Source organism: Plasmodium chabaudi (genome assembly GCF_900002335.3).
Source record: "Plasmodium chabaudi chabaudi strain AS genome assembly, chromosome: 9".
NCBI classification, from domain to species: domain Eukaryota; phylum Apicomplexa; class Aconoidasida; order Haemosporida; family Plasmodiidae; genus Plasmodium; species Plasmodium chabaudi.
Window position 1 is genome coordinate 377466 of NC_030109.2, and position 22334 is coordinate 399799.

Genomic DNA, 22334 nt, shown 5'->3' on the forward strand with positions numbered 1-22334 from the left:
ACTTCTTAATTTTAGAGAGAGAAAGCAATTATCTACAATTGAAGTTATATGCACATTTTCCTTTTTTTTTTATGTTTACTTTTTCTTCCGACATTTTTAATTCGTACATTATATTTTTCCATTTTCGCATGCACAACATTTATTATAATATGATTTTTTTTGCTTTCTCTCTTGTATTATGTGCATAGAATATTTATATATTTTCTTTTTTTCAATTTAATATAATTACGCTTTGTGTATTCTTATGCAGTATTTTCTCGTTCTGAATATGGTGATTGTGTTTATTTTTTTTACTTTTATTTTTTGTTAAATTTATTCGAATATACCTTATGATGTAAATCTACAAAATCCAGCAGTTATACTTAGTACATGTATGCGGTTGTTCGTTTTGTATTTTTTGTTTTTTTTTTTTTTTTTAGCTATATATATGTATATATAGCACTGTAGTGAAAAAAAAAAGCAAAAAAAATCATAGATATATAATTAAACTTTATTTTTATTTAAAATTAATTATTATCATATTTAAGTATATTAAAATAGTTAATAATATTTATAACGGACTTTTTTTGGTGGGGTATTTTGGGAAAATGCTACAAATTTAATTTAAAAATAAAAGCAGTACACAAAGGGACTACCCATATGTATGAACGCCGGAAATACTATTTACTCGGCTCTTTTACTGGATAAAAATTGTATGTAAAATAATTTGCTTCCATAAATGTGCTAGCATATGCATGTATTTATACACGCATGGTATGATTATATCTAGCGCCTTTGGAGGATATATTCATCACATACATTTGTGTACATATGTTTGCCTCTTCCCTTACAAAGCTCACAACAAAATTGTATTGCATCCCCCACATTCCTTTTGCTTATTTTATCAAATATGCAAATATGCATACTATATTTTTGTTTCTTTTTGTATAAAAAATCGTTCTAGTTTTATGTCATTTATTCAAAGAGTAAAATGAATAACTTTGCAAAAATATTTCAATCAAATTGGATAGATCTAAATAAATTGGGGAAGCTTGAAATATTTTTAAAAACCATATCAGGAATTTATAAAGCGCCCAATAGGACACATTTATTAGCACATGCAGCAGATATATCATCTTTTTATGCAGTTAAAAATATTTATGAATATATGAAAAATGATGATGAAGGAAAAGTTATATTAAAAAATAAACCATTACTAATAAGACAAGATATCCAATTTAATGAATTAAAAAAATTGCCTAAAAATACATTGGGATATAAATATATGGAATTTTTAGAAGCATATAAGCTTCATGCTCATGATAGAGAAGCAGCACATTTTTTTGATGATATTAATTATTCATATATATTAACAAGATATAGACAAATACATGATATAGGTCATGTTGTTTATAATTTAAATATATCAATTGAATCGGAGGCTGCATTAAAAATGATTGAATTAATACATACCAAATTACCTATAACATTACTAGCTATTTTAGTAGCACCATTTATGACACCTCTATATCGATTTCAATATATATTTAAAGATAAAATACCTCCAAATTTTCTTAATCCAAATTTTGATTATACATATAAAGATGATTATAATTATATAGATGAGTTATCATTAAAACAATATGTATATAATTTAACAGAATATTTTCATATTGATAAAATAGATAATAATATATTTTTTCAAAAATTATATAAATATTATTTTGACAATTTAAATAATTCCAACAATATTCGAGGTACTATTATTTATGGATATAATAATGAAGATAATAATGATATAATTTTTGATGATATAAATAATGAATATATTTTTTTAAAAAACCCTGAAAAAAATTATTTTCTTTTTAAATATAAACCAAGACAAACATTATTGAAACAATTATATCCTTGGGCATATATGGCTGGTATGGCAGCAACAAAGCCTCTTCATTCGATTCATATTGAAAATTGGCTAGACAAAGATATTGACCTATTCAGAAAAACATACAACATCATTCCCCTTCCTGATCACTTGAATTTAATGTCAGGTATTAACTAAGCCCACAAAAGGCAGAAAAGGTTAAGAATCTTTGGAAATAATCCAAAAAATTGAAATTCGTAATGCATAGAATTGGCTGGGAATCTTGGAAAGTCATTTATATATTTTTTTGTTTTTATTCCCTTAAGGGAAATTATATAAATATATTTAATTTTGGGGTTATCCTGTTATTTCATAAATACCAGGGGGTCCCTCTCTAATTTCGTATACGCATTGTGTGCATACACACATGCATAATAGTTTTATGTTTTGTTTTAATTATAATATTTTATTTGTAAATAAAGACATTAATTAAAATGCAAACACAAAAAAATTTGAAAAAATATTATCATCTTTTTTTATAACTTAAAAATGTAAGACTGTTTAATAATTAATTCTCAAATGTGTTGTCAAACTTAAGAAGGATTAACATTTCTTTTATTCAACTTAATTGTTGAAGATAGTTTGTTTTTCATTTTGTTAATTTCAGCTTGCTCCTGTTTTATATTCATTCGTTTTTTTAGTCGCCTAAAAATTAAGCAAATTAAAATGTGTGCAAATATAAAGTGAAATAAAAAATAAGGGCATACAGAAAAGGGAACTATTTTAAAATGTATTACCTGATTGATTTTTTCGATTGATATTTTCCTCTTACTAAAGATCCAGTTCTCAAATGCTTTTGATAATTATTATATAAAATATACATGTGTATATTATTATACTTGTCTATATTTTTAATGTCGTTTTTATTTTTATGTATTATATTATATATGCTCTCAGGAAGGGACATAATATATCCCCTCTTACTATACAAATAATTTTGAATAAAAAATTTAATATCACCAATATTTTTATTAAAATTTAATAAACGATTTAAAAAGTCGATTACTTTATTTTTTGTATTTAAAAGGATATTTCTTTCAACAATAAATGTTATATTTGTATATTCTTTATTTCTAAAACTTTTTTTATATAATTTTTTTTCCATAATATAATGTAACGAAGCTGATATAAAATTATGTCCATATTTTTCATAAATATGTTTTGCTTCCTCTAAATGCTTATCATTTTCTATATTAGCACTAGCAATCTCATGAATCAAAAAATTTAAGAAATTATTTTTTATATCTCTCATAGGTGGTAATTCATAATTTATAAAATTAAAAACATTATCTAATATTTTATATTCTTTATAAGCTTTTTTTTTGTTATAAAATAAAATGGAGTATACCTTTTCAGTGGCAAAAGATGATGTACCTTTTTCTAAAATGGTGCAGTGGTCATTTCTTTTGTCATGATTTTCATAAATATGTTTGTTTCTACACAGTTCGCCAGTATCACTACTATGGATAGTTCCGTGTCTAGTTGCTTCGCCGTTAGTTGCTTTGCCGTTAGTTGCGCCGTCTGCATTTTCTTTTTTTACAACCCCGTCCAGTAATAAGCCTGTATAGGAACTAACATTTTCGGGGAAGTTATAATGTATAAACAGATTAGCATTAATCTGATTAATTTTTTTAATGTTTTTATCATCAGTAATTAAAATATAATTATTATTTTTATTAAAATTGATAATAATATTATTTTTAAAACTATTTTTATATGTATTGGATATAAATATACAAGGCATATAAGAATTAATATAACTATAAAATGAATATATGTCGTTTTTGTTGTAATATATTACAATTTTTTTGTCTTTATTTATATTTAACAAATAAAATAAAACTAAAAATTTTTTGTCATCATTAAAAGGTATATTTACACTAATGTGTGTGCAATTATTTTTTTTATAATTACTTAAATCAAAATAATGGAATTTATTTATTTCATTAATTGGTATGTCTTGTTTTTTGCAACTTGTTTGATCGTGGCTTATATTATTATTAAATGAATATTCAATCGATGATTGAGTTTGATAATTTATTACATATTTTATACTTTTTAAATATTGCTTTATTTCTTTTATTATCCATTCATCATGGGCTTTGTTTAACAACAGGATTTGAAAGCTTTTAAAATAATTGTTATTATCATGGTTTTTTTTGGAAATTTTTAAAATATTTTTTAATAAATTTGATTTTTTATTTTTATAAATTTCATATATATCATCTATAACTATAAAATTAACATAATCTATTAATATGCTAAAATCATAATCATCTTTAAAATTTTCTAAATTAATTAAAAACATATTATATAAAAAAATATTATTTGACATATTATTAATACTTTCTTCATTTGAAATTATGTATGTTAATATATTTACATTTTTTAAATTCATTATTGTTTCATACATTTCAGATATTTTATCTTCTGAACAGCCAACCAAAAGAACTCTGTTCTCCTTATCTATTTTGTCCCATCTGTTATCAACTTTACTAATGTGTTTGATTTTGTTATCCATATTTTCATTTAAACAACTGTTTTTAGTCTCTACATTGCTTGACGATTTATTATTACTTTGCTCTTTGTCTATGATATCAACTTTCCCTTTAACACTTGCACTCATATTTAGGTCGATCGAATTTGGTGTAGCAGATTTATCAACACATATTTTATAAAAAGAATATAGAATATAGGATAGCATTGAATCGGGGTATAATATATCAACAAAGATATTATTATACTTTAAAAATTCAATTAATAAGTATTGATATGTATATATATAGAATATATTATTTTTATTTAATATTTCTTTTATATAATCATTTTTTATATTATTTGTTTCAATAATTTCTGTCTTATCATAAGATTTTACTTTTTCTTTATCCTTAAAATTTATTTTATTTAAATATATATTTTTTTCAAAACTTTGATTCCTTTTTTTTATATTATGTTCTTGATATTTTTTCCCTACAAAATTATTCGAATTTTTTTTTTTATTTAATGATATAATAAATTTTTTTTTATCTCGTTTATTATACTTTCCAATCAGTTCACTAAAGTTACACCATCGTATTCCAAAAATTGTATTTTCAATTCTCTGACCATTTTGAACGAATCTCTTTAATTTATCATTCCCTAGATTCCATATTCTTCTACTTAGCATATTATATAAATTCAAATGAAAGTGAAAAAATATAAATAATATGTATTATATATCTTTAAGATAGTTTTATATTTTTAAATAGCCATCAATAGGTGCACTGGATATATACATGTGTGTGTGTTTTGTTTTGTTGACCATCTCTATAAGCATATTATGTTACTACATTGTATTTTACAGTTCTGAATTATATTTCTATGTTTGCTTCTTATTATAAATTACAATAGTGTGTACTGGATAGATAGATCATGCATAAGCATGTGCTGGTTGTTCTACATGTTTTCGATTTAACTTTATTATATATAAAAAAGGAATACACAAAAAAATAAGTAACATATATCAAACTATCATAGTATGAATGTTCTAATGATTTGTCATACTCTTTTTATCAAATGTGATATATATGTGGGAACCTAAAAATGGGACTCCCTATCTTTTTAAATAACATCCTCTAAAATATATTTTTCGCTTTTTTATTTATTTCAAAAATTGAGCATATAAAGGATAGCAAATCAAAAAAAAACAAATTTTAAATAAAACAAAGTATGTGTAAGAATAATAAAATAACAACAAATAAATTTAAAACAAATAAAAGCTATATAATCCTTGCATATTCTATGATTGCAATGAACTATATAATTTATATTAAAAAATATATATCTATAAGGAGTTTCCCAATTTGTGGATTACATATATATTTTTTATTTATCATTTATTCCATTTGTTTTTGTATTAATATATTTATGTATGCATTAAAATTCTTGTGCAACGCCATATATTAAAAAATTCACCGTTTTAGCGTATAAAAAATTGTTTATTAAGGGATTTATTTTTTTTATGGGATTTCAAAAGAGAATTTAATTATGTAACATGATAGTATAATATTTATATAAAAAAAATTATTTAAGAATTGGATGTTTATTATTAGTATATGCGGAATATATATATCTTGTATGAATGTGCATCCATCATTTTGATCTTTACGCCAATAAATAAAAATGATTGTAGTTTTAATATAATTCAGCACATAACTATTTTCCAATTTTTTAAAAGCTAAAAATTTTTTTTTAAACATTTTCAAAGATAAACCAAGAAAATCAGTATAGATATAGATATACTATTGTAGCTGAAAAGATTACTCGAAACAAATATATGGAATGAATATTCCATTGGACTGAAGGTGATATATGTTCGATTAAGGATACAAATATATTCGCATATTTATACATATATACACACACACTTAAAAATTATATAAAGCATAAGTAATATATCCATAAAGGTATAAAAAAAATGTCTGGCACATTCACAAACTTAAATATTGAAAGTGGCTATTTCAATGATGAACTAAAAGAAGAAAATAATGAGTCCAATTTTATGCATACAAATATTAGTATGCTAATAAGAGCCTATAAAAGAGATAGAAATAAGCTAGCCATTTGGAATAAAAAATTAAACCTTATTAAAATAGTTGGATTTGTATTAGGTATTGAAGAAAAAAAAGAATTTATAATATACACAATTGATGATACTACAGGATATATAAAAGCAAAATATCTTTTAACTTATTCTTTTAATTCCGCAAGTGAAAAAAAACATGACATAAAAATAAATGATATAATACAAATATTTGGAGTTTGCAACACTATTAGTATAAATGAGGATTTAAGCATATCCATAAGTTCTATTAATAAATTGAATTCATTCAATTATTTATGTCACCATCATTTGTTAGTATTTCATAATTATTTAAAATATTTAGAAGATAAAAAAAATACAAAAGAAGAAGAAAAAGTACAAGCTGACGAAGAAGAAAATGGCAACACACAAAATAATGACAACCCGTTCTTTAACTCGTTTTTCTATTAAATAAGTAAAAATAATACACCATCTTTTTTTCATTATTTTTTTTTTTCGCTTTTTTTACCTTTTGATTGATTTCAAATGATAGTAATTATATGCAACAACATTTTTGTAAATTATATAGAATTTTCGTTCATTATGCCCATTATATGTTTTAACCTTATAGGCATATAAAATAGGGAGTACACATTTTTGTAGTCGTTCTCTTATTTATATATATTATCATGGCGATATTTATAAACTAATTTTTTTATTGTTTCCCTTACTACATTGCCTATATATTTATATATACTTTTTTTGATACACTGTTTTATTCTACCCCTTTCTTTTAATTTCTCTACCTATCTTATTGCCTCATTTTGTGTTCACCAAATATAAATTATTTTATGTTTATGTTTTTTTTAATTAAAATATTCATAAAATATTATATTATTTTCATAAAAAAAAATAACACACCATTTTAATAAATTTTTATTTTTATCCACAAACTTATAATTGCCTTATTTAAACACATAAATATTTCTTATATTTATAATGCTGTTGTTACAGCTGGCAGTTCTTGCAGAATTTCTTTTATAATTCAAATTTTTATTTATTTCATAATTAAGTATTAACCATTTACGGAGATATACTTTCATTTATGCAAAATATATCATCACAAAGCTATTGTATATATAATATATAATATATTATATGCATATTGCATGTTAATACCTATACATAGGGGTGTCATATTATTCTCTTAAAATTCTATGAATTTATTTCATATAATAATTTTAAAATTTTATAGCTAGCGATACGCCATTTACCACTTTATTTTTTTTTTTTTTTTTTTGAAAAAATTTATGTTTTTAAAAAAGTATACACAACTTTATCGAGAATAAAGAAAATTCACCATTATAGATATTATATTTTGAGCTACTTAAGAGAAAAAATGCATATCTTAATACTGCTATAATAAAAAATATTTTTTTAGTGGAAATAAACTCGAAGGATTATATATAAGCAAAGGGATATATGCATACATATATAACCATTGTGTATATATAACTCGCCAATATATTTTTCTACAACTCGATTGTACATATTTTCCGTATGTACTATGCCTTAGTCCGAATGCAAGTTGTATACTTATAACTATTTCAATCCATATAAAAATACATTAAAAGCATATTCGTTAAATAAAGAGCTTCTTTGACTATCAGTCTTAACCAGTTTATCCGTTTACGTGTTAGCTCTGTTTAACATTTCATAGACTTTTTGTTTTAAATAAAATGAGTTCATTGAAAAGAAAGCTCGTGTTACTTGGATATGAATCGTATGATATCGAAAAAGACGATTTTTATCGTATGATTTTAAAAATCGAAGAAGAAAAAATTAGATTATATAAGCCAAAAGAAAGAGAAAAACTTAATTACACAAAAGAAAAAAATTATATTGAACATATCTTAAAATATTTAAAAAAATTAAATATAAATGTAGCAAATATTAACAAAACAAATATTAATGAAATAGAAATAAAAAAATACATTTTAAATAATTTAACTACGTTAGCATTACTTGATGAATATAAAGATTTGATATGCTTTGACGACGATGCCGAAAATGATGAATGTCAAGATACTCAGTCGAACGATGAGCAGACTAAATGTATAGAAGGAAATATTTGTGATCAAACTGTGACTAATTTTTTTGAATTAAATTATATGAACAATTGTGAAAAAGAAGAATGTGAAAAAAATAAAGACAAACTAATAACATTGATCGATACAATTAATGACATATTTAAAAAGTATGATATACCATTATTAAAAAAGGAAGAGATTATTAAAAATAACGAAATATCTAATGTTGTTTCTGCTCTACACTTATTAAAGGAAAAATTAAAAACGAAAGAAAAAATTCAAAATGAAAATTATGAAAATCTATTCAATTTTAACATTAATGTTAATAACAAAGATATGGCTGATTTTGTTTATATTCTAAGATATATATTTAATGAAAAATTAAGAGATCGAAAGGTACATATCAAAAATATTCTTAATGAAACACAAATGCTGACCTATAACCCTATAATAGATATAAAACAGGGAAGAGTTGGAAGATAAGCTTCAGTAATTAAATTATAGAACTAGCCATGTCTAGAATACGAAAATCGAAACATGGTCAATGCATATTCGAGCTTATGCTTGTGCATATTCAAGTCGGAGTAGTTCCCCCCACACACACACACAGCTTTATCTCGATTTATATACCAATGCATATTCTCTAACCATGCCAGCATATTTCATAACTAAATTTTTTAAAGCGTATTTTTCGTTTTTTTAAATTGCTTTATTTTTGTATCATCAACATATTTGTTTCGTTTGAAAAAAATAACAATAAAATTAAAAAAATAGTGTATAAATTAGTTAGGAATAATCATAAAAAAAAATAATAGTGCCAATATTGTGCATATTTCACGTAAAAATTAAGAATTAAAAAAAGTGAAACTGCAAAAAATGGATCAATTAAAAAATTTAAAAAGAAAAAAAAAAATTTAAAACGTTAAAATGACACATAAAACAATTCAAAATCAATCGACAAAATCATTTATACACATAGCTACACACGATAAAAACATTTAAACGGTTTTATCCATAAATGGTGTATTATTAAAAAGGTGAAAATTTAAAAGAATATTTTAAGGTGTTTATAATCAGACGTGTTTTTTTCATTACACTTAATTGCACATAATGCCAATATTATGAAATACTTCATATTTCTGGGAGTACTTCAACATTTTCTATATAATCGGGTAGATATTTTTGAACAGCTTTATATTTCTTTGTGTGTTCTTCAAAGGTAAGAATTTCTGGTTGGTTGGTGTATATATATCTATTTGAAGTATTTCTTAAATGGAAAGGTACATCAAAGCTGTATTCGTTACATATTTTTTTTGCATTTTTTTCAACAACATATATATAGTTACTTTTTGAGGATTTACATAAAACAATAACAGCATATATTAGAGCTGTCTGACATTCAGGCATTCCTATAGCTTTACATGCATAATGTGTATTAACACAAACTGATAATACTTTATGATTTGCAATTCCAATATCTTCAGATGCTATTCTTATTAATCTTCTACATATATATAATGGGTCTTCTCCATTTTTTAATGATTTTGTCAAATATAATATTGCTGCCTTAACATTTCCTGCTCTTATACTTTTATGTAAGCCTGATATAAAATTATAATGATCTAATTTATTATCATTACATGGAAAATTTTGTAAAAAGTTTTTAATATTATTTATTTGTATAATTTTTTTGTTTGGTTCAGTATTAGATGGTTCATTGAAATATTCATTATATCTTTTGACTTTCACTTGTTTTATCATTGTATCATTTTTTTTTTCTATCCCATCTTTATTTTCCTGTTTTTCTTTTTCTAGTCTTTCCTTTTCTTTCGTTTCTTCTAATCTCATATGTTGTATAGCGAAGTCAATAATATTTATAGCCACTCTTGCATCCCCAGACGAATGACTGATTATAACATTTAATGCATTATCTTCAATCTCGATATTTAATTTATTTATTATTCTTTTAATGATTAAAGCTAATTCTATTTTATCATATGGACTCAAATATAAATATAAACATCTCGAACTTAATGAAGCATTTAATATATTCATAGGATTATATAAACAAGTAGCTAAAAGATAAAAATACCCTTTTTTTAAAACTAATAGCAAATGTTCTTGTTGTGGTTTATTTAATCTATTTATATCTTTTATGCATAATATCATTCGTCTTTTAGACAATTTATAATTGATTATAGACTGATCATATATTCTTCGTATTTCAGTATTGAAATTATTTAAATGAAATAAAGTTATGAATAAATTATGGGTTTTATTCTTTATTACATTTATAAGAGATGATTTACCAGAACCTGGTGGACCACATAAAATTAAATTAAAATTTAAATCTTCATCTAATATTTTTGTTAATAATGGATTTCTTTTACTTCTCATCTCATGTATATAATCTTCTTTATATATTGGTTGATATAGTTTATGTAATGGTAAACTATTGGGGTTTGTATTATTTGGGCTTTCTTCTTGCTCTTTTTCATTTATTGCATTACTATTTGAATTATTTAAATCTGATCCTCCTTTTAATTTCATCTTTAATTTAAACACGTCATTTCCTTTATCTTTTTCATTTTTGGGACTATCTCTATTGAATTCCTTACCTTCATTTGTATTATTATAATCTGTTTTACTTCCATCATGGGTATCTCCATCCTCTATATCATTTAAATTGTCTTCATATCCATCATACTTTTCTTTTTTTATTTTCAACACATTTCCATCTTCTTTTTTTTGAAAAATGTTCATATTATTTTTATTTATATCATGTTCTTTCTCATCTTCTTTTTTTATACCAATTGCCTTTTTAAAAATACCAAATTTATCCAAAGTATTTTGAGCCTTTATAGGATTTTTTTTCACAAAAGGCGATTTTCTCTTCATTGTTTAAAAAAAAAAAAACTTTGTTCATATATCCGGAATGTTTGGCTAGCTAAACACCATTATTTGGGAAATGGGAGTGTATAAGCTTTGAAGTTAGCTCATTACAAGGATGAAGGAATGAAGTAAATTGCATGTGTATATGCGTATGTTCAAGTATATGTATATAAAAAAAAATGGAGGCAAAAATTCCACTAATAAGTGTTAAAATAGTAGCATAATAGTAATAAGAACTGAAAAAATAGAAATAGCAATTGTGGAGAGATATAATTCTAATGATGGGTTTAAAATATGATTTAAACAATTAAATGTATTTTTATCTACATATATATGACTATATTATAAAATTATTATTGTCACTATTATTATATATATATATTTTTATCAATTCTATTGTGGTGTAACTATTATTTTCATATACATATAAAAAAACAAAGTAAACAAAATAATAAAATACAAAAATGATAAAATATATACCTTGCACCTTTTATTATTACACCTTGTATTGTACGTAATTAAACATTATTTCTTTTTAGTACAATTACTACACTGCTACTGTTTTATAATTTTTTTTTTCTCATAAACTTATATGGAAATTAAGAGAAAAAAAATAATACTAATAAAATAAAGTGAAGAACAAAAAAAATTAAAAAGTGGAAAAACGAAAAATAATTAAAAAATTAAAAAATAAACAAAATAAAAAAAACATAAAAGAAAAGAAAAAAAAAAGAATTATTTATGTATATATATAGTAAATGCTCATATATCTTGTCTCAATTAAAGCGTCCCGTTTTTTTCTCTTTTTAATATAAAATAAGAATAGCATATTATAAAATATCCATAAAATATGTAGTATAGGAATATTTATATTTTTTTCTCTCTCTTTCCGTTGTTAAATAAATAAATAGGATAAAATGGTAAATTAATTAATCCTCTTTGTACTTTATTTTTGTCATTGTCATTTTATTTTTTATATAATTAAATTGTCTTTATTATTACTATATTTTCTTCTACCTTTCCGTATTCTCTTTTCAAACCCTTTTTTTCTCTCCTCCTATTTAAATCTTTTCTTAATCATAATTGTTGTTTATTCATAAAGCTACAATAAGAAGCTTTTTAATGAATATATAGTCATATATTTGTAATATTTATTGTGTCTGTAGTTATTTTCACATTATATGTATGTGCACTTACGTACACCTATGTGCATACATTTTTGTACATTCAATTTTCTCTCTATTACTTACTGATACTAAAATGAGCAACACTATTCATGAGGAAAATATATGTCATGTCCTTTTTCCAAAATGTATGGAAAATCATTTGGAGTTGTTGAATAATAGAGAAACTTCAGACAATGACGAAAAGCTAAATTCGTTAAATTTCATTCATGAAAAATTAATAGGTTTTTTTAAAAAATGTAATGAGGATGAAAAAAAACGGTTTTGTGATTTTTTTCATCATTATTTATTTCATTCATTAAATATATGGATTAATGATGAATTTGATGAATGTAGAATATTTGCTCTTACCATATATTTTTTAATTGAGACTAATTTGAATGATATTTTGTTAAATGATATTTTATTTAAAAATATTGAAAATGACAAAAATAATTTTCTTCTAATTTGTGTAAATAGACTAAAAGAAGATGAAAACAACAAAATTGTTGAAGAGAAAGAAGAAATACGATTAAAAATTTTACAGTTTTTAAAACTCATTATTAACAGACATAAAAATTACCAAACAAATAAAGATATACTTAATATTTATATCTACATTCAGGATATTTTAATTGCACTATGTCTTTTAATTAATGATCCTTTTCCTCTTATAAAAAAAACTTCCTTTGAAATTTTATCGGAGCTTAATTTTGAAGAACCTCAAAAAGAGCTTGCTCCAGTAATTTACTTAACCCATCATCGTTCATCCACATGTGCATATTTATTACTTCATTCTTCATGAAAATAAAAATATTTGCTTTACTACATTTTTATAGTTGTATAGAAGTATTCTAAAAAAATCGCTAGACAGCTTATCAGTTAGAAATCATGAAATTCAGGAGGTAATAATTCACAAAAAGAAATTATAGAATAGTGATATCGTAAAATTATAATTTAGATAACATCATTTGGGATATATAGGCATAGACATTTATTTATTTTCTTCATTTTTCTTTACCTTATTTTAGCTAGCTTTAAAATGTATAAAAAGATTCATGTTGTTTGAGTGTAATAGGGATATTCTTAATGAAGCAACAAAATGTTTAAAAAAAGTTTTCATAAAAAAATATGTGAATGTTCTATTTGAGGTTGCAGATTGTATTGGAGTATGGAATTTAAAAATAAAAAATTTAAATAAAATTGAAGTAGCAAAATTGATATTTATCATTTTATTATGTATGAATTCAAATATATCTTTATCCTTAAATGAAAGGTGCTATGAAGTTTTAGTCTCGATTTCTAAAGAAAGCAAATTGGTAAATTTAGAAAATGATGCAAAAGAAGATATAGACAATTATTTAAATAATTTAGAATATAATTTAAAAAATGAAAAAGATGAAACATGTGAACATATTAACAATAGCACGAATGATTATGATAATGCAAAAGTAAAAATCGATTATTTATATTATGACAACACAAATGTAGACATATATGAATATTATTTTCAGAGTATAAATAAATTTAGTCATATATTATTCAGATCAAACCTATTAAATACGACTTTAAATAATTTTTTTATTAATATTAAAAAAGAACTTTTTTACGAAATTATGAATAATGCAAAAAACTCGTGGACAGATAAAGAAGATTTATTTGCTAATATAATAAATACATTCTTATTATACACATATTATGATATTTCATATTTTATTAAAAATATTATATTATTTATTTACAAATCATTAGTGTGTTTTAAATGCATAGATTACCCTACAACACCATTACTAATAAATGATATATTAATGTTATTAGCTCAAGATAAAAAAAAAAATTTAGAAAAATATTATTATGAATTTGATTCTTTTTTATATATAGCAAAATTTATCTATCTCATCATAACATGTGGATATTTAATGCCTGTGCATGATCTTGTCTTTGAAATGGCAAAGATATTATTAGGAGAAAATAACAAAAATGCAGTTTTAAAAATTTTCAAAAAATTTAATGACGAACCAATATGCGAAGATAAACATTTGGAGGCCCCATACAACAATAAAATATTTACACAAAATGAATTCATATTTCAAAATGAAAAATTTCACAAATATCTACAAAAAGTATATCATATGCAATTTGAAGAAAAGAGAGAAATTATAATAGAGGAAAGAAATGATGAAGAGTCTTCTACTTATTTTACAAAAAATTTTCATTCCAATCAGGCTGATCAATTGCTTGAGGAGAAAAAGGAAGTTGATACTGAAAATGAAATAGATCGAGATAATACACATACACCCATTCAAGGATATACCAATCATAGTAGTGATGCTGGAAAGGTAGGAAATAAACTACATGATGAAAAAAGAGAAAACGAAAATAATAAATATGAAGAAGAAAAAGAGGTGATAAAAGTAGACACGTCAGATATTTGGCTTAATGATTATTACGAAACTGAAGCAACAATGGTATATGGAAATAAAAAAATTATATTGATGATGTTGTCACAATTTTTATGTGGATATTATATAAAATCATATACCACCTCAAACAAATTAGATGATGAATGCATAAATTTAATTTTATTTTTAATTAATGAAAATATAAATTATGAGAATTCAGACACATTCCCATATATTTTAATAACACTAAAACTATTATTGCATATTATTAAAAAGGAGTGTAAAAAATATAGTAAAATAATATTTCATTTTTTAATAATTTTACAATCAAATGACCAAAATATTTCACATAAAGAAATAAATAAGATAATTGAAAAGGTTGAACACTATAGTGAGACAAATAAAATACATTATTATAATGAAGAATATATATTTTTTGTACAAAATATAAAAAATATAATAGACTTTAATAATTTTAATAATTTCAAATATGTTATAGATTATTTAAACACATTAATTTGTAATATTACTGAAAATGTTATTATAGAATATTCATCTCATTTAATTGATTTTTTTACCTTAATAATTAATCATGAATTATTAGTACCCTTGATGAAATCCGAATTTTTATTATTTTTAAATCTATTTTGTTCTAAAGATATATTTCCTAATTTCTTTTCAAATAATTCAGAATATATAATTAAAAATATATTACTGCCATTATGTAAATGGAAAAGTGGATTGAACGAAGCTTGTATAAGAAAAGGTGCATTCTATTGTATTAGAGCATTACTTAATAAGAATAAAAAATTACACCAAACTGATATTTTTAAAAACACAATTTTAATTGAATCTTTAATAAGGGTACTAAAATCCAATATCGATGATACATGGAATAATGAAAATAGAGAAATATGTATATCGATATTTTCCCAATTTTCTGAAAATATTGATAACAATAATATCTTACTTGATTTGTTAAATAGTTTAATCAAATTATTAGATGACTCAAATAAACTTATTCGCAAGTCTTCTGCTTTAGCTATATATACACTTATTCAAAATAAGTTTTTAATATTATCTGATGATATATGTAAAAATATTTTTCCTACTTTGTTATTACATATGGATGACGATTGTTCAAGTATTAGCGAAATAATATATCTCATTCTTTCTATTGGAAAAAAAATTAACTCCCAAGCTTTGTTAACGGTATTTTTTTTTCGTCTTACTGCATTTTTCATTATATATCTACACACTTCGATCCAGTTAATTAAAAAATTACTATATCCCTATTTATATTCCCATAATTAAAACTACATAATATAATGACATTTTTAAATTTGGCAGGAACTAGAGCATACACAGGAGAGTACATCTCATGCCAAAAAATTCAAACAACAATTGATGAAGTGAAAAATTATTTCAAAATGTAATCAAATTTAATTATGTGTCTTTTTCTCTCTATCTCTCTCTCTCTATATATATATTTTTTATAATACACGAATGAGAAATTCAGACACAATTTTTCATATTTTTCCTTTCATTTTGTATTTTATCATTGCGTAGGCAATATCCATAATTCATAAAATGCATTGAATAACGTGTTTATACTTTTCTATATGTAATGACTGAACCTTTGTACATCGTTTTTTTCAATCTTTAATGATAAAAAACTTGATGTTACTTTCTCCAATTAATATTGCAAAACAATTTAACAAAATATATTAGTATTCTTGCAAATTTTATCGTTTCTCAACTTAATAAAAAAATGTTATAGAAAAAATAATACGGCCATTTCCTATATGCAAAAATTATGAGCATACATTATTATATAACTTATTTATGCTTTTTCCGGTAAACAAATATGCAGAAACATATTATATAAATTAAAATGGAATGAAATACAAAATTGATAAAAATAAACAATCAAAAAATTAAAGGGCTTAAATCCTAAAAATACAAGGATTAAATGCAAAATAATAATATAAAAAAATAGTAGCATTGGTAATGCCAAATTTTTCCAAAAAGGAGAAATCGAAAAAGGAAAAAAATAATAAAATGAATATATAATAATGAATATTTGACTATATAATATGTGGCATGGGCATAATAAGGAAGTACTTCATTATAAATGCCACTATAAGGAATATAAAATATTCAGCAAAACAAATGAAAACAACATAGGTGAAATGCTGTGTAAAAAAATAAATAACGATGGTGAACTTCAAAAATAAATGCAAAAAAGAAATAACAAAATATGAAAATAATCAAAATGAAATAACTGACACATCTCAACTTTATCGAAAGAAGCTTGTCCAACCTAACTATGTAAAACTACTAATCATTCCTGATGAAATTTTATTAAGTTTTGTAGAAAATTTTATTGAATTAACATTTAATGAATATGCCTATATGAATACAATTAAAAAAATGAAAACTACAAAAAAATGTATTATTATAAATATATTAGAAGCTCAAAAAAAGTTTTATGAGTCTAATATGACTGAAAACCCTATTTTTAATTACAGCATATCTGATGAGAAAGTAGATAATATATATAATATGTGTAGTGGAGACAAAATCGATTTTAATTTATTTCATGAATCAAGAAGAATAATACAAATAGTCCAAGAGAAATACACAACTTATGACAATTATGAAGATTACATTTTTGGTAATGATTTAGTCACAAAAGACGAATTTAAAAATTATATATTTAAATATTTACAAGATAATAATGTTAAGAATAAAGTTAAAGTTGAGTTCAAAGAAAATTTAATATCAGCAATAAAAATTTTTAAAAAAGACAATCAATACTTTTTACAATTGCAATCTCAAAATATTAAGAAAAAAATGATGCATTTTTTGTGTAACCATGAAATAGCTACACATTTATTAAGAATGATAAATCACGACAATAATAATCTAATCCAATGGAATGTAAATCCATGTCATGTTACTGAAGAAGGCTTAGCTGTTATTAATTCTATGTATTCATTAAAGCAAAAAAATAATTTTTTAATATATCCTGCTTTAAAATATTTAGCTGTCTGTTTAGGAAAATTTTATAACTTTTCGAAACTTTATATGTTTTTAAATAATATTATAAAAGACACAGATAAATGTTTTAAATTATGTGCCCGTGCTAAGAGAGGATTAAGAGATACTTCTTTTCCTGGTAGTGTATATCATGATCAATTATATTTTATTGGATCTTATAGTATATTAAAGTGGTATAAAAATATAGATTTCCAATTATTATATTCTGGAAATATTGGACTAAAATCCTTAAGCAATATTTCAAAATATGTTAATGTAAAAAATAATATGCTACCCACATTTTTATCAAACCCAACAGAATTAAATGCTTATTTAGAATTTTTGGAACATTTATCTTACATAAATGGGATAACACCTGAAACATGTAATTTTATCACGATTGAAAAGGATAATTCATAATCAGTTCATATTTTTTCATTCCATTTTGTTACACACAACAAAATATATATATCTATTGGATATTTCAATAAAATTTTAACCATATTTTATTCGAAATTTTGATATTATCATAAATTATCGAAAGGTATATGTGCCTAGCCACAAGCATTTATAAATAATGACATATATATTATAAATATTTTAATGGGTGATAATTAATAGTAAAAAAGGTTTGCTCATCATTTGTTGTCTTTTGCATATTGAAATGATATTTATATACAAACTAGCTAAAAAAATATTAACATCCAGTGCATCGAATGATGCTGACATTTATTTCACAAAAATTATCATACAAGGGAAATAAAACAATATTGAAAAGCTATTCACATATTTTTTTCATTTTTTTAATTATTTATATTCTAATGTTAATTGTTTTTTCCTTTCCCATTTCCATTGTATGTAAAAAATTCAATGCTTTCATCTGAAAATATATGATAATTTGTAAGAGCAAGAAAAGGAATCCATTAGTTTATAAAGGAATATACATTTTTGAAAATGCAGAAATGTATGCTTATATTAACACAGGGTATATATAATATATTTTTACTTAGATTATGTTCCACAGCCTTTATTTGATTTCCATCTTTTAGTGGTATTTCTTTTTTTGCTTTATTAATTATGTATATTGTATCTTTTATATATTTATAGATCAAATCTAATTTTTTAAGTATTTCCTAAAATAGAACAAATATATATATTATTATGTTTAATCCCCCATATAGTTATAATATTTATTTACTACATCCTCGAAACTTCTATTATCATGCCTTATTTTTTGTTATTTATGTATTATATATATTTTTTTCTAACATCCTCTAGGTTGTTAAAATCGACAGTATCTATGAAGTATGGATCTTCGATTATATCTTGGGCTTTATTTTTCTTTTCAGAATTACTTCAAAATAATAGGAAAAGACAATAAATTTCATATGATTATTAATTTATATAAGCAAAGTGTATTTACTTATGTATGAATACATATTTTTAGTAAAAATAAATTAAGTTATTTTGCTTTATTTCATACACATCATCCTTTTTAATATTATAATGTCGTAATTCGGGTAAAAATGAAGAAAATCGACATAAAAAATTGTCGATACACGAAATTATTTTGTAAAGTAATAAGGCATCTTTATTATGTTCATTTATGTTTTCTTTTAATTCTTCTTTTATTTCCTTTTCATTATTTACAATTCTTTCAGATTCTTCTTGGAGTTTTTTATATTGCGTTTCCTTATCCTGTATGCATGAATGTGTAAAAGGAAATATGCATAAAGGTTGTTAATTTTATATATTCCCCCAAAATTAATGAATGCATATATATGCATGGAAATATGCACACGAATATAAACATTTGATGTCTGTAGCAATAAAAATATCAAAAATTATTTACCATTAAAATTAAATTATTTTTTTCCTCCAGTTCCTTAATCTTTTCCTTTATTATATTTATTTTGGCGTTTAATTTTTCCTTTTTCTTTTTTATGAATTTCCTAGAACTGAATATAGTCTCCAATCTGTCAAACATATCTAGTTGAACAAGCTCAGTTGGGTTATCTTTGAATTGGTCTAAAAAGCTAAGACTTTTTTCCCCTATAAATTTTTTACATATATTTATAAATGTTATTAAAAAAAAGCAATGGAATTTTATAGTAATATGTTGTACTCTCTTCTAATTTTTTTACTTTCTAAGGTTTCGTATCTGGCTTTTTTAATTCGCTCATGCATGCTTCCAATATTCAATTTAAATTTTTTAATTTGTAAATCATATAGCTTGATTTTATTTTCCTTGTTTTTTATTTTTTCTTCTAAAATAATTTGCCTGTCATAATTATCCTAAATTTCAATTATGGTTGTGTATGTCTGCATTTTTATCAGTTTCATTTTAAGAAGTTTTTTTAAAGTAATAATTTTTTGGGAATAATGTGTTTTTATTACTTTCATTGCTTGTTTATATTCTTTTATTAATTTTTCTTTATTAGCGTTGTATCCCTTTTCCTTAAAACTGTTTTTTAAATGTGTATAGCATATGAAATATTATTATATAAAGTTAAAGACATATTTGTTAAGAGAATGTTGTATCTAGCAATACATTCCCTTGGATCAAGTGATATAAATAATAGCGAAATAAAAATTATTGCCAAAAATTTTTATTTTATCTATGTGTATATATATTTATGGATATCTATAATGCACATATATATGAATACAAAAAATACAGTATCATATTGCTCATAAAAGCTAAGTAGACATTTATTTTAGTATTATAGGACCAATTATATGACTTCTATATTTATAGACACCATATGTAAATATAAATTTTTTAACCTAAAATAATTTTCCTTGTCGTTGAATATTTGTTTAATTTCCGCACATTTTCTACTTAGATCTTTATTTTGACATTTTAAATCCTAATAAAAGTAAGTTTGTGGCATAAACTATAAACATTATGCACAAGAAATTATATATAGATATATTTATATATAAGATTGTTTACCCTTAAATTCAATTTCTTTTTTGTTATTAAGGGTATATCAAGATTTTTATTGATAGATGCTGACATTTCAGCATTATCATTATATTGCCCCTTAATATTTTCCATTCTATTTTTTCTTCCTTATATTCACAATATTTTTAAGGAATATATAACAAATTAAGAATAAGAAAATTTATATAAATACATAACTGAAATAAAAATATGTGTATTTTTTTTATACCAAAGTATTATTATTTTTTCCATACACAATTAATTAATAAGCCATATTTTTCACTATAAAAATGAGGAAAGAAAAATAAAGAAAAGAATTTCCTACATTTCTTATAATTCTATATTTCATACATATCTTGAGTTTCCAACTCTCGTGGAGACCTTATTTTTTTTATGTGTGCATGAAATATTTTTGCGCATTCTCATATTAGTTGCAATACTTCAGAATTTGAAATAATTTTAAAACTACAAAATAAATAAAATAGTATAAAATAAGAGAATATGAAATAAAGAATATAGATCAAGGCAAATAAAATTCTCTTAAAATAAAAATATATCTTTAAGACCAACGGTAAGCCCATTTATTGGGCCTATGCAAAATGGTGCATATAAAATTTATTTTTTTTTGTAAGGATGTGTGTATAGAACTGGGGAGAAAAAACATGGTAGAGAAAATATAATAAAATGCATGTAATTATATTCAGTCGAAAATTATAATGAAGGTCTATATTTAATACTGTTAAAAATATCAATCAATAACAGTTTGCTATTATAAAAAATTATTGATGTTAGCATATTAAAATGCTTGTATAGGTATTTCTGTAGGTCTACTTTGTTGCTGCCATATGTCTTGTTTGATATGTAATATTTATGTAACTATATCATTGCAATGATATTATTTTGATTATCATAAGAAATATTTGTAATTTTTTATATGCTTATATATTTTTTTTTTATTTTATAATATAAACTACATAAAGACAATACATTATTAATTGGAATACAAACTATTTATACTAACTTTTTTAATGTGATTTTATCGTAATTTTTTTAGATTATATAATTGCATGTTTATTAGCTTTTGTTTGTTTTAGACCTATTCGCATGAATATGTTTATTTCCATATATATGCATACATGGCTTAGTCATAGTATTGACACAAAATATGTAAAGGATCAATGCTGAGTAATTATTTGTAAAACAGTATTTTTCCCTTTTTTTTGAATGGTGATATAATTTTGTTTCATTATTTATTTTTGTTAACTCATATATAGTTATAATTTTTTTCTATCCTCATATTTACTACATAAATTTAAATGACCATTAGAAATATAATT

General features: G+C 22.7%; 8 protein-coding genes across 8 annotated transcripts; 5 read left to right on the plus strand and 3 right to left on the minus strand.

The window, feature by feature from the left end:
- Window positions 1-970: 970 nt before the first annotated feature.
- On the plus strand, window positions 971-2038 carry PCHAS_0908900 (ubiquinone biosynthesis protein COQ4, putative; the record flags this gene model as incomplete). The annotated part of the gene is made up of 1 exon (XM_016798062.1): window positions 971-2038. One exon carries the CDS (start codon window positions 971-973, stop codon window positions 2036-2038), a length of 1068 nt encoding a protein of 355 aa, XP_016655320.1.
- A 395-nt stretch (window positions 2039-2433) lies between these two features.
- PCHAS_0909000 (conserved Plasmodium protein, unknown function) lies at window positions 2434-5066 on the minus strand (the record flags this gene model as incomplete). The annotated part of the gene is made up of 2 exons (XM_016798063.1): window positions 2434-2545; window positions 2638-5066. The coding sequence occupies 2 exons, from the start codon at window positions 5064-5066 to the stop codon at window positions 2434-2436; spliced, it is 2541 nt and encodes an 846-aa protein (XP_016655321.1).
- A 1290-nt stretch (window positions 5067-6356) lies between these two features.
- Window positions 6357-6932, plus strand: PCHAS_0909100 (nucleic acid binding protein, putative; the record flags this gene model as incomplete). The annotated part of the gene is made up of 1 exon (XM_016798064.1): window positions 6357-6932. One exon carries the CDS (start codon window positions 6357-6359, stop codon window positions 6930-6932), a length of 576 nt encoding a protein of 191 aa, XP_016655322.1.
- Window positions 6933-8200: 1268 nt separating this feature from the next.
- On the plus strand, window positions 8201-9034 carry PCHAS_0909200 (RNA transcription, translation and transport factor protein, putative; the record flags this gene model as incomplete). Its single annotated transcript, XM_737236.2, has 1 exon — window positions 8201-9034. One exon carries the CDS (start codon window positions 8201-8203, stop codon window positions 9032-9034), a length of 834 nt encoding a protein of 277 aa, XP_742329.2.
- Window positions 9035-9682: 648 nt separating this feature from the next.
- Window positions 9683-11449, minus strand: PCHAS_0909300 (ATPase, putative; the record flags this gene model as incomplete). Its single annotated transcript, XM_737235.2, has 1 exon — window positions 9683-11449. The coding sequence occupies one exon, from the start codon at window positions 11447-11449 to the stop codon at window positions 9683-9685; it is 1767 nt and encodes a 588-aa protein (XP_742328.2).
- A 1179-nt stretch (window positions 11450-12628) lies between these two features.
- Window positions 12629-16424, plus strand: PCHAS_0909400 (conserved Plasmodium protein, unknown function; the record flags this gene model as incomplete). Its single annotated transcript, XM_016798065.1, has 4 exons — window positions 12629-13348; window positions 13446-13511; window positions 13638-16220; window positions 16359-16424. 4 exons carry the CDS (start codon window positions 12629-12631, stop codon window positions 16422-16424), a joined length of 3435 nt encoding a protein of 1144 aa, XP_016655323.1.
- An 801-nt stretch (window positions 16425-17225) lies between these two features.
- Window positions 17226-18470, plus strand: PCHAS_0909500 (conserved protein, unknown function; the record flags this gene model as incomplete). Its single annotated transcript, XM_016798066.1, has 1 exon — window positions 17226-18470. The coding sequence occupies one exon, from the start codon at window positions 17226-17228 to the stop codon at window positions 18468-18470; it is 1245 nt and encodes a 414-aa protein (XP_016655324.1).
- A 404-nt stretch (window positions 18471-18874) lies between these two features.
- Window positions 18875-21111, minus strand: PCHAS_0909600 (conserved Plasmodium protein, unknown function; the record flags this gene model as incomplete). The annotated part of the gene is made up of 9 exons (XM_016798067.1): window positions 18875-18930; window positions 19057-19183; window positions 19320-19404; window positions 19534-19748; window positions 19903-20102; window positions 20195-20345; window positions 20448-20514; window positions 20838-20920; window positions 21007-21111. The coding sequence occupies 9 exons, from the start codon at window positions 21109-21111 to the stop codon at window positions 18875-18877; spliced, it is 1089 nt and encodes a 362-aa protein (XP_016655325.1).
- Window positions 21112-22334: the final 1223 nt, after the last annotated feature.